The sequence below is a fragment of the Tetrao urogallus genome (assembly GCF_951394365.1).
Source record: "Tetrao urogallus genome assembly, chromosome: 15".
In the NCBI taxonomy this organism is placed as follows: Eukaryota; Metazoa; Chordata; class Aves; order Galliformes; family Phasianidae; genus Tetrao; species Tetrao urogallus.
The window spans coordinates 947,626-967,124 of NC_136828.1; the positions used below are offsets into that span (position 1 = coordinate 947,626).

Here is a 19,499-nt window from a genome sequence, read left to right on the forward strand (position 1 = left end):
TAGGAAAGCCTGGAGTATCCCGAGGAATTTGCTCCGCTGCGTCTCTCCGAGCACCAGCGCTGCGAGCGGTGGGGGCTGGAGCGCGGAGTGCCGTGAGGAAAAGGTCTGCCCCCCGCCCCCCACCTCTGCACTCAGAGGAAATGGCTGTTTTTGTGGCTGTTTTTGGTGAGCCTCAGGGCGTAGTCGACTGCAACAAACACAGCCGCTGCCACGGCAGTCAAACATGAACAGGATGTGTTTCCTGAAAGGAAAAGACATATGGAGACTTCTAAAGTTGTTCCTCCTCCCCTTGGAGCGTCCCCTTCCCGCCTCACTCCTCCCCTCAGTGCGAGCCGGGGGGCTGCGGGACATCGGGGTCCCCTGTGCTCCCACACAGACCCCTGGGCGTCGGGCTGCAGCGTTAGGAGGCTGCCATCCCTCCTTGCAACCCTAGATTGGAATGTGGCAACCAAACAGAAAATGTAAAGCTGGGAGAAGATACGTGGGTGCCTGAACGAAGTCGCGAGCGTCTTGGTGTGATGGAAGCTGGGGATTGCTGGGCTGTGGCTGTGGGACAGATGCGGCCCTGAGCCCCACGTCCAGCTCTGCTGCAGCCGCTCCTTGCTCTGAGCCCAACGGCAGTGTCTAAGCTGAACAAACAAAAAACCCCACGACGGCACTAGGTTTAACGTCTGGTAATACTCGTGCCTTGTAAAGGGGGGTGGTGTGCTTGTCGTCAGCCTGCAGAGTGAGGAACCAGGAGTCGGGAGAGAGATGGGCACAGTGCTGAGGTGTGTCAGCAGTTCACATCCGTGGGATTAACAAAACGAGAGTGAAAAATGTTTAAAGCAGTGTTTGTTTGTTTGTTTGTTTGTTTGTCAGCTAGGTGTCATTACCTGTAGTAAACAGATCCCTACTGACATGCACAGTGGAGATTTGTTTTAAGGAGATTTTTAGTTTTTCTGAGACTTGTTGCTAACAGGGGTGGAAAATGGTTCAGTGAGTCCCATACAACCCTGTAGTCAGCTTTCAGCCATCAGAATTGAACGCACAAAGCTTGCTGTAAATTCCCCTCCCATCTGTGTGCTTGGTTCATTTCAGTCCTTAGACAGATGAAGCTTGAGGCACTTTGTGCTTTCGCAGCAGTGCAGCATCATTTGTGTCTGTTTTTCCTGTAAGTGATTGGTCTGATTGGTATACATCCGTGTTCTTAGAAATTTGGCAAACACTGCTATTGGCAAACATTTATAATCATTCTTCAAAGAAATGTCTGAACAGCAATGACCATACTTTTGTAGTGAGAGACCATGGATTTTTTTTTTTTGTTATTTTAAGCCCGCAGCAGGGCAGATGATGTGGCCATCGTAGATGATGCCAAAGATAAACCTGTTCTATCCAGCAGTAAACTTGTCTCTGCTCCTTCCTGATTTTTTGGTCACTGATTTTTCAGTGATTTATTGAAGCCAGAGGACGCATCTTGTAGTTACAGTGAGATGATCATCTCAGAACGTGCTGTGTAATTTTATGTCCATGTTGTCCCCCTGTAGGTGAGGATGGTCTCATTGCAGCCAACTCCAGGCTTATGATGGGAATGTTTCTGGGAGCTCCAATCCCTCCATACAGAGCAGATGGGATGGCAGCACTGCGGTCTTCATCCCACCCAGATAACACACAGAGTGTATCTGAGGAGCAATGCAAAGCAGCAATAATTGCTGTCTGCAGTAATTTAGGAAGCACGTTTAGCAAGACTTTTTTTCCCATGGCAGAATTTCTGGTGGCTGGCCTTGTCCATAATGAGCTGTTTGCCGTCTTCCGTGACGAGGTGCAGTTCTGTTCAGTGGTGGGTTACATTTTCCCATGCAATTTGCAAAGCAGCTTGTAGAGAACTTGGGGCATTTTTGTGTGAGAAATAATGTAATTCTACTTTTGGAGTCTCAGTGATTTGGATAACTAGTTGATTCTGTACGGAGTTTCTCTGTTTAGTACCTAATAAATTCTCTTTGCATTTGTTTATGCAGGACATGATCCATTGTTGAAACAGCATTCCATGGACAAGTGTATTTTTTAATCATTTATCATTCTATTCAACCAATAACGACATCAAAAACTGAAAAGTTGGGGCATACTTGAAAGGTGTAGGTTGGACCAAATGAAAAGCAAATGAGTTTTGAAAAGATCCAGTAAGTTTTCCTGGCTTCCTCTTACTAAAATGGCTCAGTTATTATTATTATTATTATCATTATTATTTTTATTAGCTCCTCACTGTCTCATTCAGGTTCTTGTTGGCACTCAGTGATGTTCTCTTCGCACAGAGATCTTATGCTTCTAGTACAGAACAGTCAGGGAATCCTGCCTGTCCTTTAAAAGAGAAGAAATCACTGCAGTGAACACTTCTCTGCTGACAGATGTGTACGAGCATATTCCATTCTTAGTCCTTCCAGTCCTTTCTTGGAACTGAAGTGCACATAATTTCAGAACAGGAAGCAGAGAATACCAATGATAACCAAGCAGCTTTATTTCCATTTGTATAAAAATAGATAGTGTGATTTTGCCAAATACTGCAACAGAATACCGCATATTGAAAAAATCTTAGGAAAAGGTCTGAGTGGGTGTTTGGAGGAATTGGGTGACTGATTTTCTTGTGCCTAAAGCAGTACTTATTGCAGTACTTAGGACACGAGGTTTTGTTTGATGTAATTCACACAAAACTATGGCTTGCTGTTGACTTTATCAGGATAAATTTGGAGTAGACAAAGCCATGTATTCAATATGACACCAATATCATTCTGTAAGACTTTTCCTGCTTTATCAAGCATTTTGTTTCTGCCAGGGAAGAATTCCTAAGAATAGTCCAGACAGTTTTCAATGTTTTGAACATACATGAAAAATGCTCGACACCTTTCCCAGAATAGCATTCATTTAATATGATGAACTTCCCAATTACAAGAGAAAAGGCAGCATCCCACCAGCTCTGGTATTGTAGCTCCGTGTTGATTTTGCATTGATTTGAAGATAAGATCAGTGTTCAGTTCTTAGATGTCTTTAAAGATTTACGCTTCTAAACAATGAGGTTGGAAGCCCCGTTAACCTTCGGTGTCAAGTAGTGTGTCTGATGTGGCCATGTCCGAGCCCTCAGTAGCCACTATGGTCCATGATGTGATGCTTGTGTCCTGTAACCAGTCTAGCAAACCTTATAATGTGAAGTTGCTTGCAGAATCACCTTCTTTTCCCCCAGAGGGTGGTGAGGCACTGGAACAGGTTGCCCAAGGAGGCTGTGGATGCCCCATCCCTGCAGGCATTCGACGCCAGGCTGGATGTGGCTCTGGGCAGCCTGGGCTGCTGGTTGGCGACCTGCACACAGCAGGGGGTTGGAGCTGGATGAGCATTGTGGGCCTTTGCAACCCAGGGCATTCTATGATTCTATGATTCTTTGATTCTATGATTCTATGATTCTGTGCTATATTTAAGACAGATTGCATTATTCTAACACTTCTTTTGGGGCTAGTCAGGTGCAGTTTCAATTTACTGATATCCAGGCAAGGGTGTACGTAATTAACATTTGGAAAATGGTGATATATATTGTTAATTTTCCTTAGGAAGCAGCACCTGCTTTGTCCCATCCTTTTCCTTTGCATGGAAAACACCCAAGAGCAGCATGTAGGCAATGGGTGGAGGATAGGGACAGGGTGGTGCCCAGTGTTTGTCCAGGGCAGCCCAGACATGGTTTACATTGTGGTGAGTCTCTCAGTAAACACTTAGCACCAGAACAGTACATCCACTGTGTGCCTGTTAGTTGAACTGCTGAGAATCTCATCCTTGTGTCTGCTCTTTGCTCAAGAAAAACTGCCACTTGCTCAGCAGTGAAACCTGGATTTCCCTCTGTAGTGGTGCAGGCTGTGTCTGAGGCACAAGGGACACTCACCCACCCCAGGTGCTGTGCTGGGATGCGGCCTTGTGCTGGAGTTACTGGGGGAGGGTGGTTGAGACTGAGATAAATACGTGCTCTGTTTTTGTCACTTGTTCAAATGGGAGTGTTACACTGCATGTCCTCGGTGACTGTGGCAGGAAAATCTACCCACCTCCCCACAGCATTACAGCATTACATAAATCACATAGTGTTGTAGATGCTATGTCTGATGTTTATAGCACGGCCCTGTTATCAAAGTGGGGCCCAGGTTGAAAAGTGAGATTCTTACTTCTCCTGGTCAAGATATTAGAGATGAGATGGAATGCAAGTATGTGCCTTTTTCAAATGAACCCCATTAAGGGAGGAGAGAGAGTTGTAAGATGCTTCAGACACATGAATCTCCAGCACTTTAAATAATACTCCTTTTCCTGTTGTGTTTTTTGTTGTGTGGAAAAATATATAGTGATAGAAGGGTTTGTGAAATCAGATGTTGAATGCTGGAAGCGTCATTTCACAGAAAAACAGATCCAGAAAGGTGAGAACGCTGTTAGAAAAACTATTTCATCAAATACGTGGAAAAACTTGTGTCTGAAGGGGCATCAAGGTTTTGTTTGGAATCTGTCGTGCTCCTGCATGGCCTGAAGCTCAGGGCAGCACAGGCAGTTTGCTGACGTGCTGCACGGGCAGGCACAGCTCCCTGAGACAAGCAGGGAGGGCGTTCCTGCAGCTCTGCTGGGGCTGCATCTGGTCTCCGTTAAGGATCCAGTTGTGGCTAACGAAGCACAGATGTGAGCTGCTTTCCAGAGGGAAGAAAAGAAAGAGGAGGAGGGGAAGAACAGGAAGTTCTCAGAATGTGGTCTGGGGGGGAGGGTAAATCATTCCTTGGCCTTGTGTATGTGACAGCAAGGCCAGCCCTGGGAGAAGAGTTGCTGCCTTTTAAGGATGTAAAGACAGACGTGTCTTTCTCCCTGACCTACCAACTGTCAAAAAAGAAACTGTTCTTGCTTTGGGTTACGTGAGAATGTTCAGCTCCAGGCGTTTCTTGTTTCTTAACCTGGCTTGCATTGTTTGTGCATATCTTGAGACAGCAAAACTGAAGCGCGGCTGTCCCTGGGGCTGTTCTGATGCTGGAGATGTCTTGCTGCTCACTGAGGAATAGAATAGAATAGAATAGAATAGAATAGAATAGAATAGAATAGAATAGAATAGAATAGAATAGAATAGAATAGATTCTAGGGCAAAGCAGAACAGAGGTTCTGGCTGCATTTTGGTTGCTGGAGGTCCTCTGGGCTTTCTGCAGGAGTTATGGGAAGATGAACACTGGCCCTGGCTGCCATCAGTGTGTGAGCTCAGTCTGCTGCACTGTCCTGCTGTGGTGTTGGCACGACATGATCCGTGCTGCTTCCCAGCCTCCACTTGGTTGTGTGCTCTGTGGTACTCAGCAGCTGTGTGCTTTTTGCCTCTGTTGGGGAGTCAGACCACCTGCCTTTTGCATGAGTTTGTTTTTACGTTTCTGGTGACGTCACTCTGATGCCTTTCTGTTTTTTAAATAAGATACAATAGATAAATTAATAGTTAAAATAATAAATGCAAGCATCAATATGTGAATATATATTGAACTTCTATCTGCTCATGAAAATGATCTTTGGAAAGGAACAGCATGTAACTGAGTTTGAAACCCTTGATCCCATATCAGAAGTAGGCTGCAGTGCTGGAGGCTGGTGAGAGGCCAGTGATCGGTCTCTCAGAGCAGGAGCAGGAACTGCAGGAATGCACGTATGTATGTTTATGTATTCATTCAAGGCCAGGCTGGATGCGGCTCTGGGCAGCCTGGTCTGATGGTTGGCGACCCTGATCATAGCAGGGGGCTGAAAATAGATGAGCATTGTGCTCCCTTTCAACCCAGGCCATGTATGATTCTATGATGATTCTATGATAATACATGTATATACCTTTATCAGAGCAGAGTCCTTTGTGAGGGACACATCCACAGGAAATAACCAGCTTCTGCATTTGGGCCAAAGGAGAAGATTTAGCTGTGGATGCTCCATCCGTCTGATAACTGAGCTGTCCTTAGCTCCAGTGAGAGAATGGGAACTCCTCTGAATGATTTGGGTGAAACATTCCTTCAAGCATTTCCAGAAGGCAGTGGGAGGGAACAGTTGGAGAGGCGGTGTTTTCCTGTTGCAGGTACTCAGCATGCTGGTGAAGTGAACTGCTCTCAGTGCCTTGCTTGCTTTGGATGAATGCACGCAAGCATTGCCCAGCTGTGAACACTTATAAATTCAGTGTGCTCTGTGCAGTCTGTAATGCGTGCTCACCATCTCCTGCCCAGCTGGGTCTGTACAGAAGGTGCCTGGGCCCCTCTGACTGTCTGGAGGGGATTGTCGCTCTAGGGTAACAAAATCAAACCAAACCCAGAGCACATCACCGGGAAATGTTTCTTCCTCTGTTTCTGTTCCACCCAGTTGGTAGCTGGCTGCTGGGGCCGGTCAGCTTAGTTCTGTATATGGGTCGCAGTGGAGGAGGAGCAAATGGAATGGCTGAGCTCCAGCTTTTCGGAGCGGAGGTACATTTTGGTCTATGGCGTATGGATGGCACAGGTGCCAGGGGTGACACGCTGACAGTTTGTGTGTGGGACAGGAGCTCCCAGAGAGGAATCCCGTGGGCAACAGCAGCCCCTACTGAGTTTTCACGTTGTCAGGAGCCACAGCCATTCACAAAAGCGTAATGCTGCCAATAGATGCCAGGTAACAGCAGGAAATGGTTGTCCATTGTATGCAGTGAGACCGTGCCTCAAATACTGGGTTCAGTTTTGGTCCCCTCAGTACAAGAAAGGTATTGAATTGCTCAGGTGTGTACAGAAAGGAGCAATGAAGTTGGTGAAGGGACTGGAAAGGAAGGCCTATGAGGTGTGCCTGAGGGAAGTGGGGTCTCCCTACACCTACGAGAGGCTGCAGTGAGGAGGTGTTGGTCTCTTTTCTTAGGTGGCAAGGATGCAAGTCAACATCTTCAAGTGACATAAGGGGAGATTTAGATTGAATATCAAGAAGGATTTCTTCCCAGAGAGGGTGGCCAAGCATAGGAAGCCCAGGGAGGAGGTGGAGTCACCATCCCTGCAGGTATTGGAGCAATGTGGACGTAGCACTGAGGGATGTGGTTTGGTGACAGGATTTGCTAAGGTAGGTTGGTGGTTGGGCTTGGTAATCTTGAAGGACTTTTCCATCCTAGATGATTCTGCACGTGTCCATCCTGGGTCTTTTCCATCCTAGATGATTCTTTCAAGTCTCATTGTGTTTCTCTGCACACCAGTATTTTTAACTTTGTACAAAATATACAATTTAGTTTATTTTCTTTCAGAAGTTTCCACTCACTGTAGGCTAAATGCAATTCTTACCTTGTCTCTGTTCAAGTCCATGAACTCTCATCTTCTTGCATCCAGGGAACTGCAAGCTCTCAGGGTTCTTAAAGATTTTGATCTCCTTTCAGAAATGCACTGCTTGTTTGGCACAGCACTGCACAAGCCTGTGTTCCTTCAGCTGTTGGCAGCTTCTTCTGGTGTGTTACAGTGTTTGGGAAATAGAGACCTTTTCCCTGTGTGTCGTGAAGTGCAGCCATTCATACATGCATGATACATTTGACATCTTGTGCTAGTGATAGAAATGTCTGTCTTCGTTGATCAAAGCCAGGTGACAATATCTAATATGACCTCAATGTCCTTTAAAGGTGTCTTTCCTGCTGTCCCCCGTTCTGGGTATAAGCAGTGGCTGGCTTAAAAGAAAAAAACAACTAAGACTTTATGAGAATGAGAATGGCTGCATCTTCTGCTGGTAGAAATCAGCATTTCCGTGTTGGACAGAAGTGCATCGTAGGCTTACGCTCAGAAGGATGGAGCATGGAATTTCCCGTTCTGATGTTCCATGTTCCTTTTGGCATTTCTTCCTGGAAGGGACTCAGATATGGCACAGAGCTGAGGAGGCTGTGTTTGAACCATGGTCAGCGTGGACAAGCAGATACAAGGAATTCAGTAATATTTTCAGAGACATCTTTTTGCTTTAAGAAGCAGAACTTCTGAACCACCTGAAATTCACCCCTCATTTATTACTTCTGATCCTACTTTATTTCCACCATACACTTTGGCATTTATGAAGTGTAGGTCTCACGTTTCTGTTGATCACCACCTGAGAATTTTGCACTGGTTGTAGTTGCAAATAAAAATATAATCTGATTTTAAAGTAAATCAGGAAAAACATTTTTTTCCTCCTTCACTGACTGAATGTGCTTGACAGCACGTTGCGTCTCATCTCCTTTGCTGCTTCCCGGTTAGTCAGTTTCCCCTGTTTGTGCAGGTCTTTCCCACAGCCACTGGGAAGAGAAAAACATTTTAATCATAGGAAAACATGATTGTCAACCCCCCACCCCCAAACTGGAAGGGGATTTGTTTGCAGGTGCAGGACCTGAAGTGTCATTCAACTCTTCCAAAAAAAAAAAAAAAAAAGAAGAAAACTTTTTTTTTTCCTGCTTTCATCATCCTTGTACTTAGTTTGTGTCATGGTGGTGCCTGAGAGCCGCACGGATCTCTGCTGGGCCCTATTTTGAATGCAAATGTTTTGTTAATCAAACATGCTGCCTTTTACTCTGAAGAGCCTCAGATGTAAAGAGGCTCTGTGCAAATCTTTGCTTGCTCCTGTGAAGATGCATGGCCCTGACCGTACTGCATGGGAGCCTGGAGCTGGGATGGTAGTAATGCTGCCAGCAATGACAGATGTGTTAGCAGTGTTAAGGGTAAACTCTCAACCTTGAGGTGTTCCCATTCTGAGCATCGCACGGCTTTTCTTTGTGCCACTTTTTGTGCACTTTGATCAGAACGCAATGGTTTGGTCACTTATTTCTCAGACAACATTCCTTGCTGGTGAGTATGGCTGGTGGGCTGCCAATGGCTGATCCATCTTTGAACTACGCAGGACAGAAGCAGCATGTTTCTGCTGTAAGTTTTGTATCTGTATGTTAAAATGTTCTCGTTTTTTTTTTCTTTATAAATTTCTTTCTGAACAGTGATATGGAGACGCTAAGATTGGAAAAGACCTCTAAAATCACCAAGTCCAACCATCAATCCATCCCACTGTGCCTGCTGACCATGGCCCTCAGTGCCACATCTCCGTGGTTCTTGAACATCTCCAGGGATGGTAACTCCACCACCACCCTGGGCAGCCTGTTGCAATGCCTGAGCATTCTCAGGCATTGCTGAGAATGAGCAATTCAGCATTCTCTTCTTTCAGAGAAGAAGTTTTTCCTGATACTCAAACTGTAGCCTGTCCAGGTTGTTCTGTGGGACCTTCCTACCCTCAGGCAGGTCAACACTTCCCCCAGCTTGGTGTCATTTGCAAACTTACTGAGGGTGCACCCAGTGCCCTCATCAGATCATCAGTAAAGGTATCAAACAGGACAGGTCCCAGTGCCAACACGTGGGGACCAGCACTCATGACCAGTCGCCAGCTGGGTGTAACTCCATTCACCTCCACTCTCTGGGCCCAGCCCTCCAGCCAGTTCTTTACCCAGCAAAGAGTGCACCTATCCAAGTCATGGGCTGCAGCTTCTCCAGGAGAATAGAGAGTCAGAAGATACATATGTTGCTGCTACAGTAAAAGCAAAAGAGATGGGTGCACAATAAATGTTTATATGTGTGCAAATATGACTGCTTTTGCTTAGATATTGGTACAAATCCGATGCCACAATACTTCCTTAAAGCCGTGGACCTTCAGCTCCATTACTACCTTTTACGTCTGAGAACTATTTCTATTCCTTTTAAATCTTCGTGGAACAACCAGAGTCTGTTCATGTCTGATACGTGTGTAACATGCTAATGCAGTGGCCTTTCTTGCTCCTTGCCTCTTACCTGCTCAATACCCACTCCATGATGGTGATACCATAACAGCTCTCCCCTTCTTTCTGTTTTATCGCAGTGAGGCCGTCTGGGAGAACATGGCTCGCATGTGTGTGAAGACTCAGAGGCTTGATGTTGCCAAAATTTGCCTTGGAAACATGGGTCATGCAAGAGGAGCCAAAGCATTAAGGGAAGCAGAGCGGGAACCTGAGCAGGAAGCCAGAGTCGCTGTGCTGGCGGTTCAGCTGGGCATGCTGGTAAGCCTGTCAATCATGTGCATCCTGCAACGTCCACTCTGTTTACTAGGGAACAGAGTGAAAACGTGACCATTTGAGAAATCTGAGAGAGATGCCAAAACTTTGGAGGCGAGTAATATCTATAACCATATTTCCAAGGAGTAAGGAACAATAGTTCTTACCATTACTTCCTTGAAGCTCTGTTTTTATCCTAAAGAAGTAGGCATCCCCTCCAGTGTTACACAACCCAGTGATGCACAGCTACTGTGCCACATTGCATGGAGTCTTTCTCTGCTATCCGTGGGAATGCTGTAGCCCCATGAGCTGTTTTTGTGGTTCTTCAAAGTTAGATGAGAATGAGTACGGCAGAATCCAGTGTCAGAAAATAAGAGTGCCAAGAGCCATAGCAGTATAAGTTTATGGCAAATCAATTTTCTGTTTTCAGGATATATAATGGCAGTAGAACTGCCGAGTGGAGGAAGCATCTTTTAAGGATGAAATGTTGTAAGCTCTGTCTTGCATTTTTCTTGGGCCACAATTCTTCCAGACTTAATAATTCCAGGTTTGACTGGATTAAAAAAAAAAAAGATGTACTTTAAAATATTCTAGCTAAAATATTTCAGCAAATGTATTTTAAGGTCCAGTGCGATAAATGCTTCAAAGCTTCGTTTTGAAGTGTTTGTTTGTAGAATTCCAGTCTGGAGCTGTGTTTCAAGTTGCTGCCCCAGTGCTGGGGTTGGAAAGCTCTGCCCAGTCAGACTGGCTGCTTGTGTTGTCCCAGGGTCATCTGCTGTCCAGTTGCCCAGGTCTCCATGCCTGCTCCTGCTGTGCTGGCAGTGATGTGCCTGGTTCCAGCACTGAGCAGTTGGGCTGTTCTGCTGTCTCCCTACAGCTTGATGCAGTGGAAGAGTGTCCCTCGTGTCTGGAGCCTGAGCTGGCAGCCAGCGCACACCAAAGTGTCTCTGCTACGCAGCTTCCTTTTAGTCTGAATTTTCTGCCCTTGATCATTGTGCTTTACCAATACAGCTGAGATCTGAAATGGAGCCTAGGCTGATTATCACACGGATTGAAAACTGACTGGAGCACCGCCAAGGTCCGTGGATGAGGAGAGCGTGTGTCCTTCTCAGCCTCCACCTCATGTCTTCATCAGTGATCTGTTAGAAAAACACAAGCGAGGTCTTTAGTTCTTAGTCCCAGGCAAATCAGTAAGAGGGACAGAAATAGTGACACACCCCACAGTTCACAGGACATCACCAATTAGACACGAAATGCTGTGACAGCAGAAAATCTGCAGGGGCCTCTGTGGAGACACTGCATCCCGGGGCTGCGGTGGCTTTCATCTGTGTGGTTGTTGCAGCTGCAGCTGGAACGTTGCCTTCCACCTCTTCTCATTACCAGAAAAAAAATGTTGATGAACTGGAAGTTCAGAGAAAATCAGGGCAAACCGTTCAGCTCTTGGAAAGATTTTCAAGACTGGAAGGGCTAGAATTCAGCAATCTGCAGCCATTTTAAGAGTCTAAATGCTAGAGAGGTAGTTGAACTATCCTTAATTAAATAGAGGAAAAAAAGGACCTTTTGAACTAGATGTTTGGAAAAGCTTCCTGGCAGAGAAAGCTGTGAGGCTGAAAAGTGTTCATACTCCAGGATATTGGCATCTGTTTGGAGAGGTGGAGGGAAGCTGGAGCAAGGCAAATGCTGCTCTGCTGGTTTATTCGCTCATAGAGTAGCATCACAGTGCCAACAACTTCCATCTTGACTTTCTATGCTTTTAGAATTTAAAACAATAAGAGACAGAAACTATTTTTCTATCCTGGACAGATAATCTCAATTTACTAAATATAGTGTTCAGCTGAACAGCAGTTGGGTGGGGCAGGAAAGGGCTTCTTCCACAGGAGAGCCTCTCAAAAATAATAGTTCCAAATTTGCTTACCCTTGCGTCAGTACAGGCAAAATCCTTCTGATCTGCTTCTGTCTGACATGAATAGTGCTCATGGCCAGGACTGGCTCTCAGTCATCCAAGGAAGAGTTCCTACCTCTGAGAGCTGCTCCGAGGTCCCTCTGACCTTCTGCACGTCACTCCTAGGCAGTGTGGCCATTCACTGCAGCTTATCTCCCCTTTCTGAAGTGATTCACGCTCCTGGTGACAGCGTTTCATTGTTGATGGCTTGCTCGTGTCAGCCCCCAGTTGATACTGTACAGTAAGTGCCAGGATCTGAATGCTTTCCTTATTTTCACATAAACATCCTGTTTCCCAGTAATGTGCTATTCCAGGCTAAGTATATTAATTGGTTAGCCCTCCTGACTGAATTATTGTTGCATTAATTGCATCGCTTGCATAACTAAAATACTCGTAAGTGCAGCGCCTGCTGTGACCTTCTGCTTCGATGGACGCCCATAAAACACGTGGAGCTAACGAGCTGCTTGTATCCTCTCCCTTCAGGAGGACGCAGAGCAGCTGTACAAGGCTTGCAAACGCTACGACCTTCTGAACAAGTTCTATCAGGCCACAAACCAGTGGCAGAAAGCCATTGAAACAGCTGAAGCTCACGACCGGGTTCACCTCCGCACCACTTACTACAGCTATGCTAAGCACCTGGAGGCAGTCGGAGAGCACGCTCTTGCACTCAGCCAGTAAGCATCAGCCTATGGCTGAATTGTGTTTGGGGGATGCGGAGCCTTTTTCTTCTGTGAAGACTAGAAGTGGGATAGAGAGGATGCCTGGCGATGAGGGCTAGCAATTAATTCTTTTTTTTGGTCACTTTTTATCTCAGCAGTGTTGCAGTCAACCTGCCTGCACTGTCCTGGGGAAATAAAGCTTATTGTCAGGAAGCCTTGTCTTGTCAGGGGCTGATAGCTGAATGCCAGTAATAACCCAGTCCTGTGCTTGTCTCTGGAAGGTCACAGCTACTCTCCTACCTTTTCCATGACAAAACCAACTGTTTGCTTTTGAGAGTCTCAGTCACAAATTGTATGGCACAATTTGGTTTGATTTGGGTGTTTCTGGTGCCCAGTCCTCTGCTGTGGCTGGTGAGTCCCTGGAGAAGTTTGTGGAGGAAAATCTCTGTGGAGATTTTCATGTGTTGTATTTGTTTGAAGTCCTGTTTTTATATGACTTTTACCGTGGGAAATCTCACTAGAATGATAATATTGGAAAGTTCTGCCATTCAGCAGCAAAGTAGAGCTGCAGTGTGATCCGACAGACCCATAAGGTGGTCCAGGTGGGCAGGAAGACAGGGACAGACTGCAGCAGTAGATGGGTGGCATTAATGCAGTCATCTCCCAGCAGTGCAAAAGAGGCAGAAATTGCAGTTTGGTGGCAGAAGTACTAAGCAAGAGGAGCCCAGGGCTTTTTCTGCCTTTTCAGCCAGTTGCACAGGGGTATAGTTAATGTTTTGAGAGCTTTCCTGGATCATTCCTCAGAGCATCACTGGTACTTTTGAAGTGTTTACAACTCTATGATCTCATTGCCTCTGTGGTCTTAAAGAGTTTTTGGTAGTTCTGGCTGATTGCTAATAATCTTAGAGGAAACACATGGAGCACTGTTATCAAGTTTGCCACTTGGTAGCTCTCAAAAAACACAAACCATGAAGTGGATCTTTTAGACAAGGAAGTGAGATTTCAGTCAGTCATTTCACATCTGATATGTTCTTTTTGCCCACAGCTATGAGAAGTCAGACACACACAGGTTCGAGGTGCCCCGAATGCTCTCTGAAGACCTGCAGGCACTGGAGAACTACGTCAACAAGATGAAAGACAAGTCAGTGCTGTGCTCATTCCTTCTCCTGAGTGGGACTTTTGGGTCTGAAATACAGTCTGTGAGGAGAGCAGGGAAGAAGTAGGGATCCTCTCCTCTGTGAGTTCAACATCTGCTTAATGCCTTTTGATCCTCCCTTGGCTTTTCAGGATCATGGCACGTTTCACTCAAAACTGCCACACTGGATGTTTAGGTTGAGCTCCCTCATAGTGCAGATCTTTGAATATCACCCTTGTGTTTAGGTAAAACCTATCTGCATTCCAAGAAAATAAATCTGGTCTTGATTTCAAGATCTCCAGGGCTGAGAAATGCATTCTCTGGCAATTCTGGTTATTGTGGTTAATACTTATCAATGTTGCTTTTCTAGGAGCCTGTGGAAATGGTGGGCACAGTACCTGGAGAGCCAATCAGATTTGGAATCTGCATTAAAATACTACACACTGGCTCAGGATTATTTTTCCCTAGTCCGTGTCCACTGCTTTCAGGGCAACATTCAGAAGGTAAAGCAGCCTGCTGCAATTTGTTCCCGGAGAATTCTCATTCCTAGGATGAGTATGGTCACAGCATAAAGATATGTGATTTCCTTTCCAGGCTGCTGAAATAGCAAATGAAACAGGAAATTGGGCGGCTTCATACCACTTGGCCCGCCAGTATGAGAGCCAGGATGAAATCAAGCAGGCTGTGCACTTCTACACCAGGGCCCAGGCATTTAACAATGCCATTCGCCTGTGTAAGGTATGGAAGGACACACACTGTTATGTCCAAACCTGAAGTAGGATTCTGCCCTTAGGTAGTGTACAGAGTGAAAGTGGTACAGATCTGTTCTCATTCTCTCTTGTGAGATACTACTTGTTCATGAAGACAGTCCCAGTTTCTGCCTGCATCTTCTTCAAGGACGTCATTACAAAGGGTTGTGTGGGACTGAGTGTTTTCTTGTCCTACATGTCAACAGAAAACTGTCTAAAACAAGCTATGATTGTTGCAGCTCAAAGCCATTGGAGTTGGTATGGGTTTTCCATAGAAGGTGGTTGATGGGCTGCTATGTGACAGCACAAGGCTGGAAGCTTGAAAGGAGGCAGGCTCGTGAAGTCACTTTGCTGCTTACTGAGACCCAAATCTTTGCTTTTGACCAGGAGAACAATTTAGATGATCAACTGATGAACCTGGCTCTCCTGAGCTCTCCAGAAGACATGATAGAGGCAGCCTGCTATTATGAGGAGAAGGGGGAGCAAATGGACAGAGCTGTGATGTTGTACCACAAGGTAAATGACTCCTTAGTAAGAATACCAGACATTAAACTGACGCTGTGTGATTTGATTATGTACAATTATCAGCCATTTCTTCACACTAACACTCTGTTAATCCACACTAGGGTATCTGGTAAATTAATTCTGCAGTGCTTATTCTAGTCCCTAAAGTCTCGTCCTTAATTTTACAGGCAGGACATTTCTCCAAAGCACTGGAGCTAGCCTTTGCCACGCAGCAGTTTGGAGCCTTACAGCTAATTGCTGAAGACCTCGATGAGAAGTCAGACCCAGCTCTGCTGGCTCGCTGTTCTGATTTTTTTATTGAACATGCTCAGTATGAGAAGGCAGTGGAATTGCTGCTCACAGCCAAAAAGGTAAGCTCTGCCTTCCTGCTCCCTCTGTGCACCGATGGAGAGGAGCACAAGAGGTGTGCACATGCATACACTCACGTCTCTCTTTGTTCATAAGCTCCTACACAAAAACATTTGTAAGCTTTAAGGTTTCTTTTCAGACTGCTGAGTCACAGGGTGGCAGCCCACTGCCTCAGGTCCAGAAATGGATAAACCCCTGGCTCTGTCTTATTTCTGGCACCTGCACAGACTTTGCATTCTTGGAGAAAAAAGAAATCCTACTGTCTAAATATATTTGGAGATGGAGGAATTATATCATTACCAGTCAAAAATAAATAAATAAATAAAAACCAGTGGTTTCTGTCCCACCAAATGTAGTTACAGTGCTTCATTTCTCACCTGAAGTCGTTGCCCTCTTTCCTGTGCTGGCAGCTCAGCCTTACCAAAATTCTGAGTCCCTATTATCAATTTGCTGTGACTCACTTTCTCCCATAGTTAGCAAGGGCACAGTAGCTCTTTTCTGACTTAAAAGGAAATAGCTGTGGTGTATCCTATTCCTTTGTTTCTGTATTTGAAGTAAGAAAACATTTGATGAAATACTTCAAAGTACCTGTATCCTTTTATTTGTATTTGCAGAAAAACCTTCACGTAATCACCCACACCAAACAAATCTGACTCAGATGTCTCTGGTAACCAAACACACTCAAAGAAAAAATAGATAAATCTTTTCTGCCACTTAATGATGTCCTCTGAGAAAAGAGATGAGAAATCATGTTCTTACAGAAAAAATGAGAGTGTATGCTTGAATTTGAGTTGCTGTTAGGACACTTTGCACAAGCGTTCTAATTAGAGAATCATCTGCTTGCATTTGTGCCTTCATACAGCTGATTTCTAAAAGTGACACCACAGACAGCGTGAAATCACACTGCAGTGCTTGCAGCAGCTCACTGCTTTCTCATTTCCATTAGTACCACGAAGCTCTGCAGCTGTGCCTGAAGCAGAACCTGACCATCACAGAGGAGATGGCTGAGCGGATGACGGTCTCTAAGGACTCCAAGGACCTCTCTGAGGAGTCCCGCAGAGAACTCTTGGAGCAAATTGCAGACTGCTGCATGAGACAAGGCAATTACCACATGGCAACCAAGAAGTACACGCAAGCTGGAAATAAGTTAAAGGTCAGTTGGGACAGGTAGAAAAAACAGCTGAGGAGGCTGAGCCTCTCACCTTTATACAGTTTTACAAGAGTGATTTGAGAGGTAGGTCTTGGAACAGTCAGTAGGCTGTCCAGAGGAGGCTTCCCAATCATTTTAGCACTGTTTGATTTTTGTATTCTATTTGCTCTCTCTGCCCTTCCACCCCCATCCATTGTTAGGCTATGAAGGCACTGCTGAGATCTGGAGACACAGAGAAAATTGTCTTCTTTGCGGGAGTCTCTAGACAGAGAGAGATTTACATCATGGCAGCCAACTATTTGCAGTCACTGGATTGGCGTAAGGACCCAGAGATTATGAAGAACATCATCAGCTTCTACACCAAAGGGAAGGCCCTGGATCTGTTGGCAGGATTTTACGATGTGTGTGCTCAGGTACACCCAGCTTCTGTCATTCTTCAAGGTGTTTAGGTTGTTAGCTGTGCAGTAAGAGCCTCATCTGAATCTCCCTTCCTGCAGGTGGAAATTGATGAGTATCAGAACTATGAGAAAGCACAGGGAGCACTGACAGAAGCATATAAATGTCTTTCAAAAGCAAAGACCAAAAGCCCTCTGGAACAGGAAAGCAAGCTAGCACATTTGCAAAGCAAGATGGCTCTGATAAAGCGATTCATCCACGCTCGGAGGTGAGTTGCTGTGTTTGGAGCATGTAGACTAACGACAAAAGTATCATGCAAGAGGAAAACACAATTCAATAAATCATTTGCAGAAGACACACTTCTATAAGTAGTTGTAGCAGGGAACCAGAGGTGATTTTAAAAGCTATGTTGGCATTCGAGACCAAAGTATAACCAGAAATATGAGTAACTGTTGACCTGGAGAACCACAGCCATCTTTGGTTGGATGATTATCAAATGCACAGTACAAAAATCTTTCCCGTGCTTCACGTGGCAAGCTGAAAGTCCTCCCCCACACGATTTTTCTGTTTGCTCTTTTGCTAGGGTTTACTCTGAGGATCCCAAAGAAGCCGTCAGACAGTGCGAACTTCTCCTGGCTGAACAAGATCTTGACGACACCATCCGGCAGGGCGATGTCCTGGGATTTCTGGTTGAACATTATTTACAAGTGGAGGAATTCCATGTGGTAAGTTAATTTTCAGCTCTCACACGCTGAAGAGCCCAAACTTTATGTACACCAGCACACTTTGTCAACTGAAGAGCTCCTCAGCCAGGCTCTGAGGATGGATGCTTTTCACCTTTTTGCTGGGAGCTGTAGAAGCAGCACACCCTCCTCCCTCTAACAGTGATTTCTGTGCTTTCCTCTAGGCTTACCAGTACCTGGAACAGATGCGGAAAAGAATTCCATGCACAAACCTGGCTTACTATGTCAAGCAGCAGACGATTGAGGCGGTTCACCGAGGAGCAGGAATTCCCATCAGCCAAGCCTTGCTTCCAGAGCAGAGTCAGCGCAGCAGCACGGAGAACAAGGACGTGGAAGAAGAAGTGGCTGATGAAGTGGAAGGGCCCTGACACCTCACAGTTAGCAGCACCAAGGCCGAGCACTACATCATTTATTCTGTAGTCTTTAGGGGTCACAGATCAGTCAGCAACTGCTGCAGCAGACTCTTTTGATTATTACCAAGAAATTTATTTTTTTTCTGCTTGACTCTGTAATCAACAGTGATGGATTATTTTAAACACTACATACAAAAAGCAGACTGTACCTAGCCTGGTATGAATCTAGTTTTTGTATTTTAATAAAGAAAAATTTTAAAGAGAGCTGCACATTGCAAGCGCAGGCCTTGTTTGAGGAGGAAGTAAGGTGAAAAATTGTAAGCTGACCAAATTCTCAGGTACAGGTGCCAACATACTTCTCTTTCCTTAGCAAACTTCTGAAAACAATCTCAGTTCCATGTGGCCAGGAGCTTGGGCAGAAGTCAAACCACTGCCCTTCTACTGCATGCTCTCCCCACCTCAAAGCTTTATTTCAATATTATAGGCTCATCCAGGCTGGAGCTGTGGTTTACAAGAAAGCTGGACTTGAAGCCTCTGAATTGTAGAGTGGTTGAGTTTGTAAGGGAGCCCTAGATGTCATCTGGTCCCACACCCCACTGTCTCTGAGCAGGGTCACCTGCAGCCAGCAAAGCTTCTCACTGCTCTGTGCATGTCAGATTTTAGAATGGAAGTTTCTTTCTGGCACAAACGGGACCACAGCCATGCATGGAACATTAAGCCAACATCAATAACCAAGGGCTCACTGAGCTTTCAGTGTCTTCTGGTGCCCCATGAAAACGTCATGCACAGAACTGTCAGATTAATGAGCCCTTCTGCTTGCAGTGATTTTTTTTTGATGACTTTGTGCCAAATATTGGTGTGACCAGGAAAGCCTTGAATTGTATGCGCTCAGAGAAGAAAGGTGAAAGAACGTTTTAAGATCAGAATCTGGTCCTCAGTTACTTCAGAAGAATCTCCTGTCTGTATGTGTATTATACAGAAAGAATCACTTTGTTCCTTACTCACCCCAGTGCAGCTCTAACTCAAACCTTTAAGCCCTGGCAATTCATTTCAGAACTTTGCTGCAGCGATTCAGTGCTTCCATCTCTCAGGGTCATCCCCTACACCACCTCCCCCTTGAAGCAGCAGCCCTCCAATGCTGCCAGAGGATGGGAGCCTTTGTCAGGGGATGTCACAGACAGCCCTGCGAGGTAAGTGGCTGCTTCCAGCCCTCCTGTTTTTCTGACAAGAAGTCTGCTATGAGATCTTCCCTGTATTTTTAGCAGAGCATTCAAACCTGCCAAGGTTATAAATAGCTGGGGTGGGGGCTGGGGGCGAGGGGAGGATGGCAGCACTCGCCTGCCTTCCTGCATCTGTACACCCCGTACCGGATAGCAATAGCTCACTAAGTTGGCCTCCACTACAAAGTCCAGATGTCAAGTCAGGTTTGCTGGCTTACAGCACTGTGCCCTTCCCCCTTCTTCCTCTTCTCCAGCCAG

At 45.6% G+C, this 19,499-nt stretch overlaps 1 protein-coding gene across 1 annotated transcript in view; it reads left to right on the top strand.

The window, feature by feature from the left end:
• The window catches only part of IFT140 (intraflagellar transport 140), a gene marked incomplete at both ends in the record, with an annotated part of 76,648 nt that extends 58,612 nt beyond the window's left edge, over positions 1-18,036 (top strand). Inside the window, 12 exons of the mRNA XM_079542971.1 lie at positions 9,850-10,027; positions 12,447-12,637; positions 13,668-13,763; positions 14,128-14,260; positions 14,352-14,495; positions 14,894-15,022; positions 15,199-15,381; positions 16,326-16,532; positions 16,730-16,942; positions 17,027-17,193; positions 17,509-17,650; positions 17,833-18,036. Of these exons, the coding sequence (XP_079399097.1) occupies positions 9,850-10,027; positions 12,447-12,637; positions 13,668-13,763; positions 14,128-14,260; positions 14,352-14,495; positions 14,894-15,022; positions 15,199-15,381; positions 16,326-16,532; positions 16,730-16,942; positions 17,027-17,193; positions 17,509-17,650; positions 17,833-18,036 (1,987 nt within the window). The remainder of the gene's footprint in view (positions 1-9,849; positions 10,028-12,446; positions 12,638-13,667; positions 13,764-14,127; positions 14,261-14,351; positions 14,496-14,893; positions 15,023-15,198; positions 15,382-16,325; positions 16,533-16,729; positions 16,943-17,026; positions 17,194-17,508; positions 17,651-17,832) is intronic.
• Between the last annotated feature and the right edge of the window lie 1,463 nt (positions 18,037-19,499).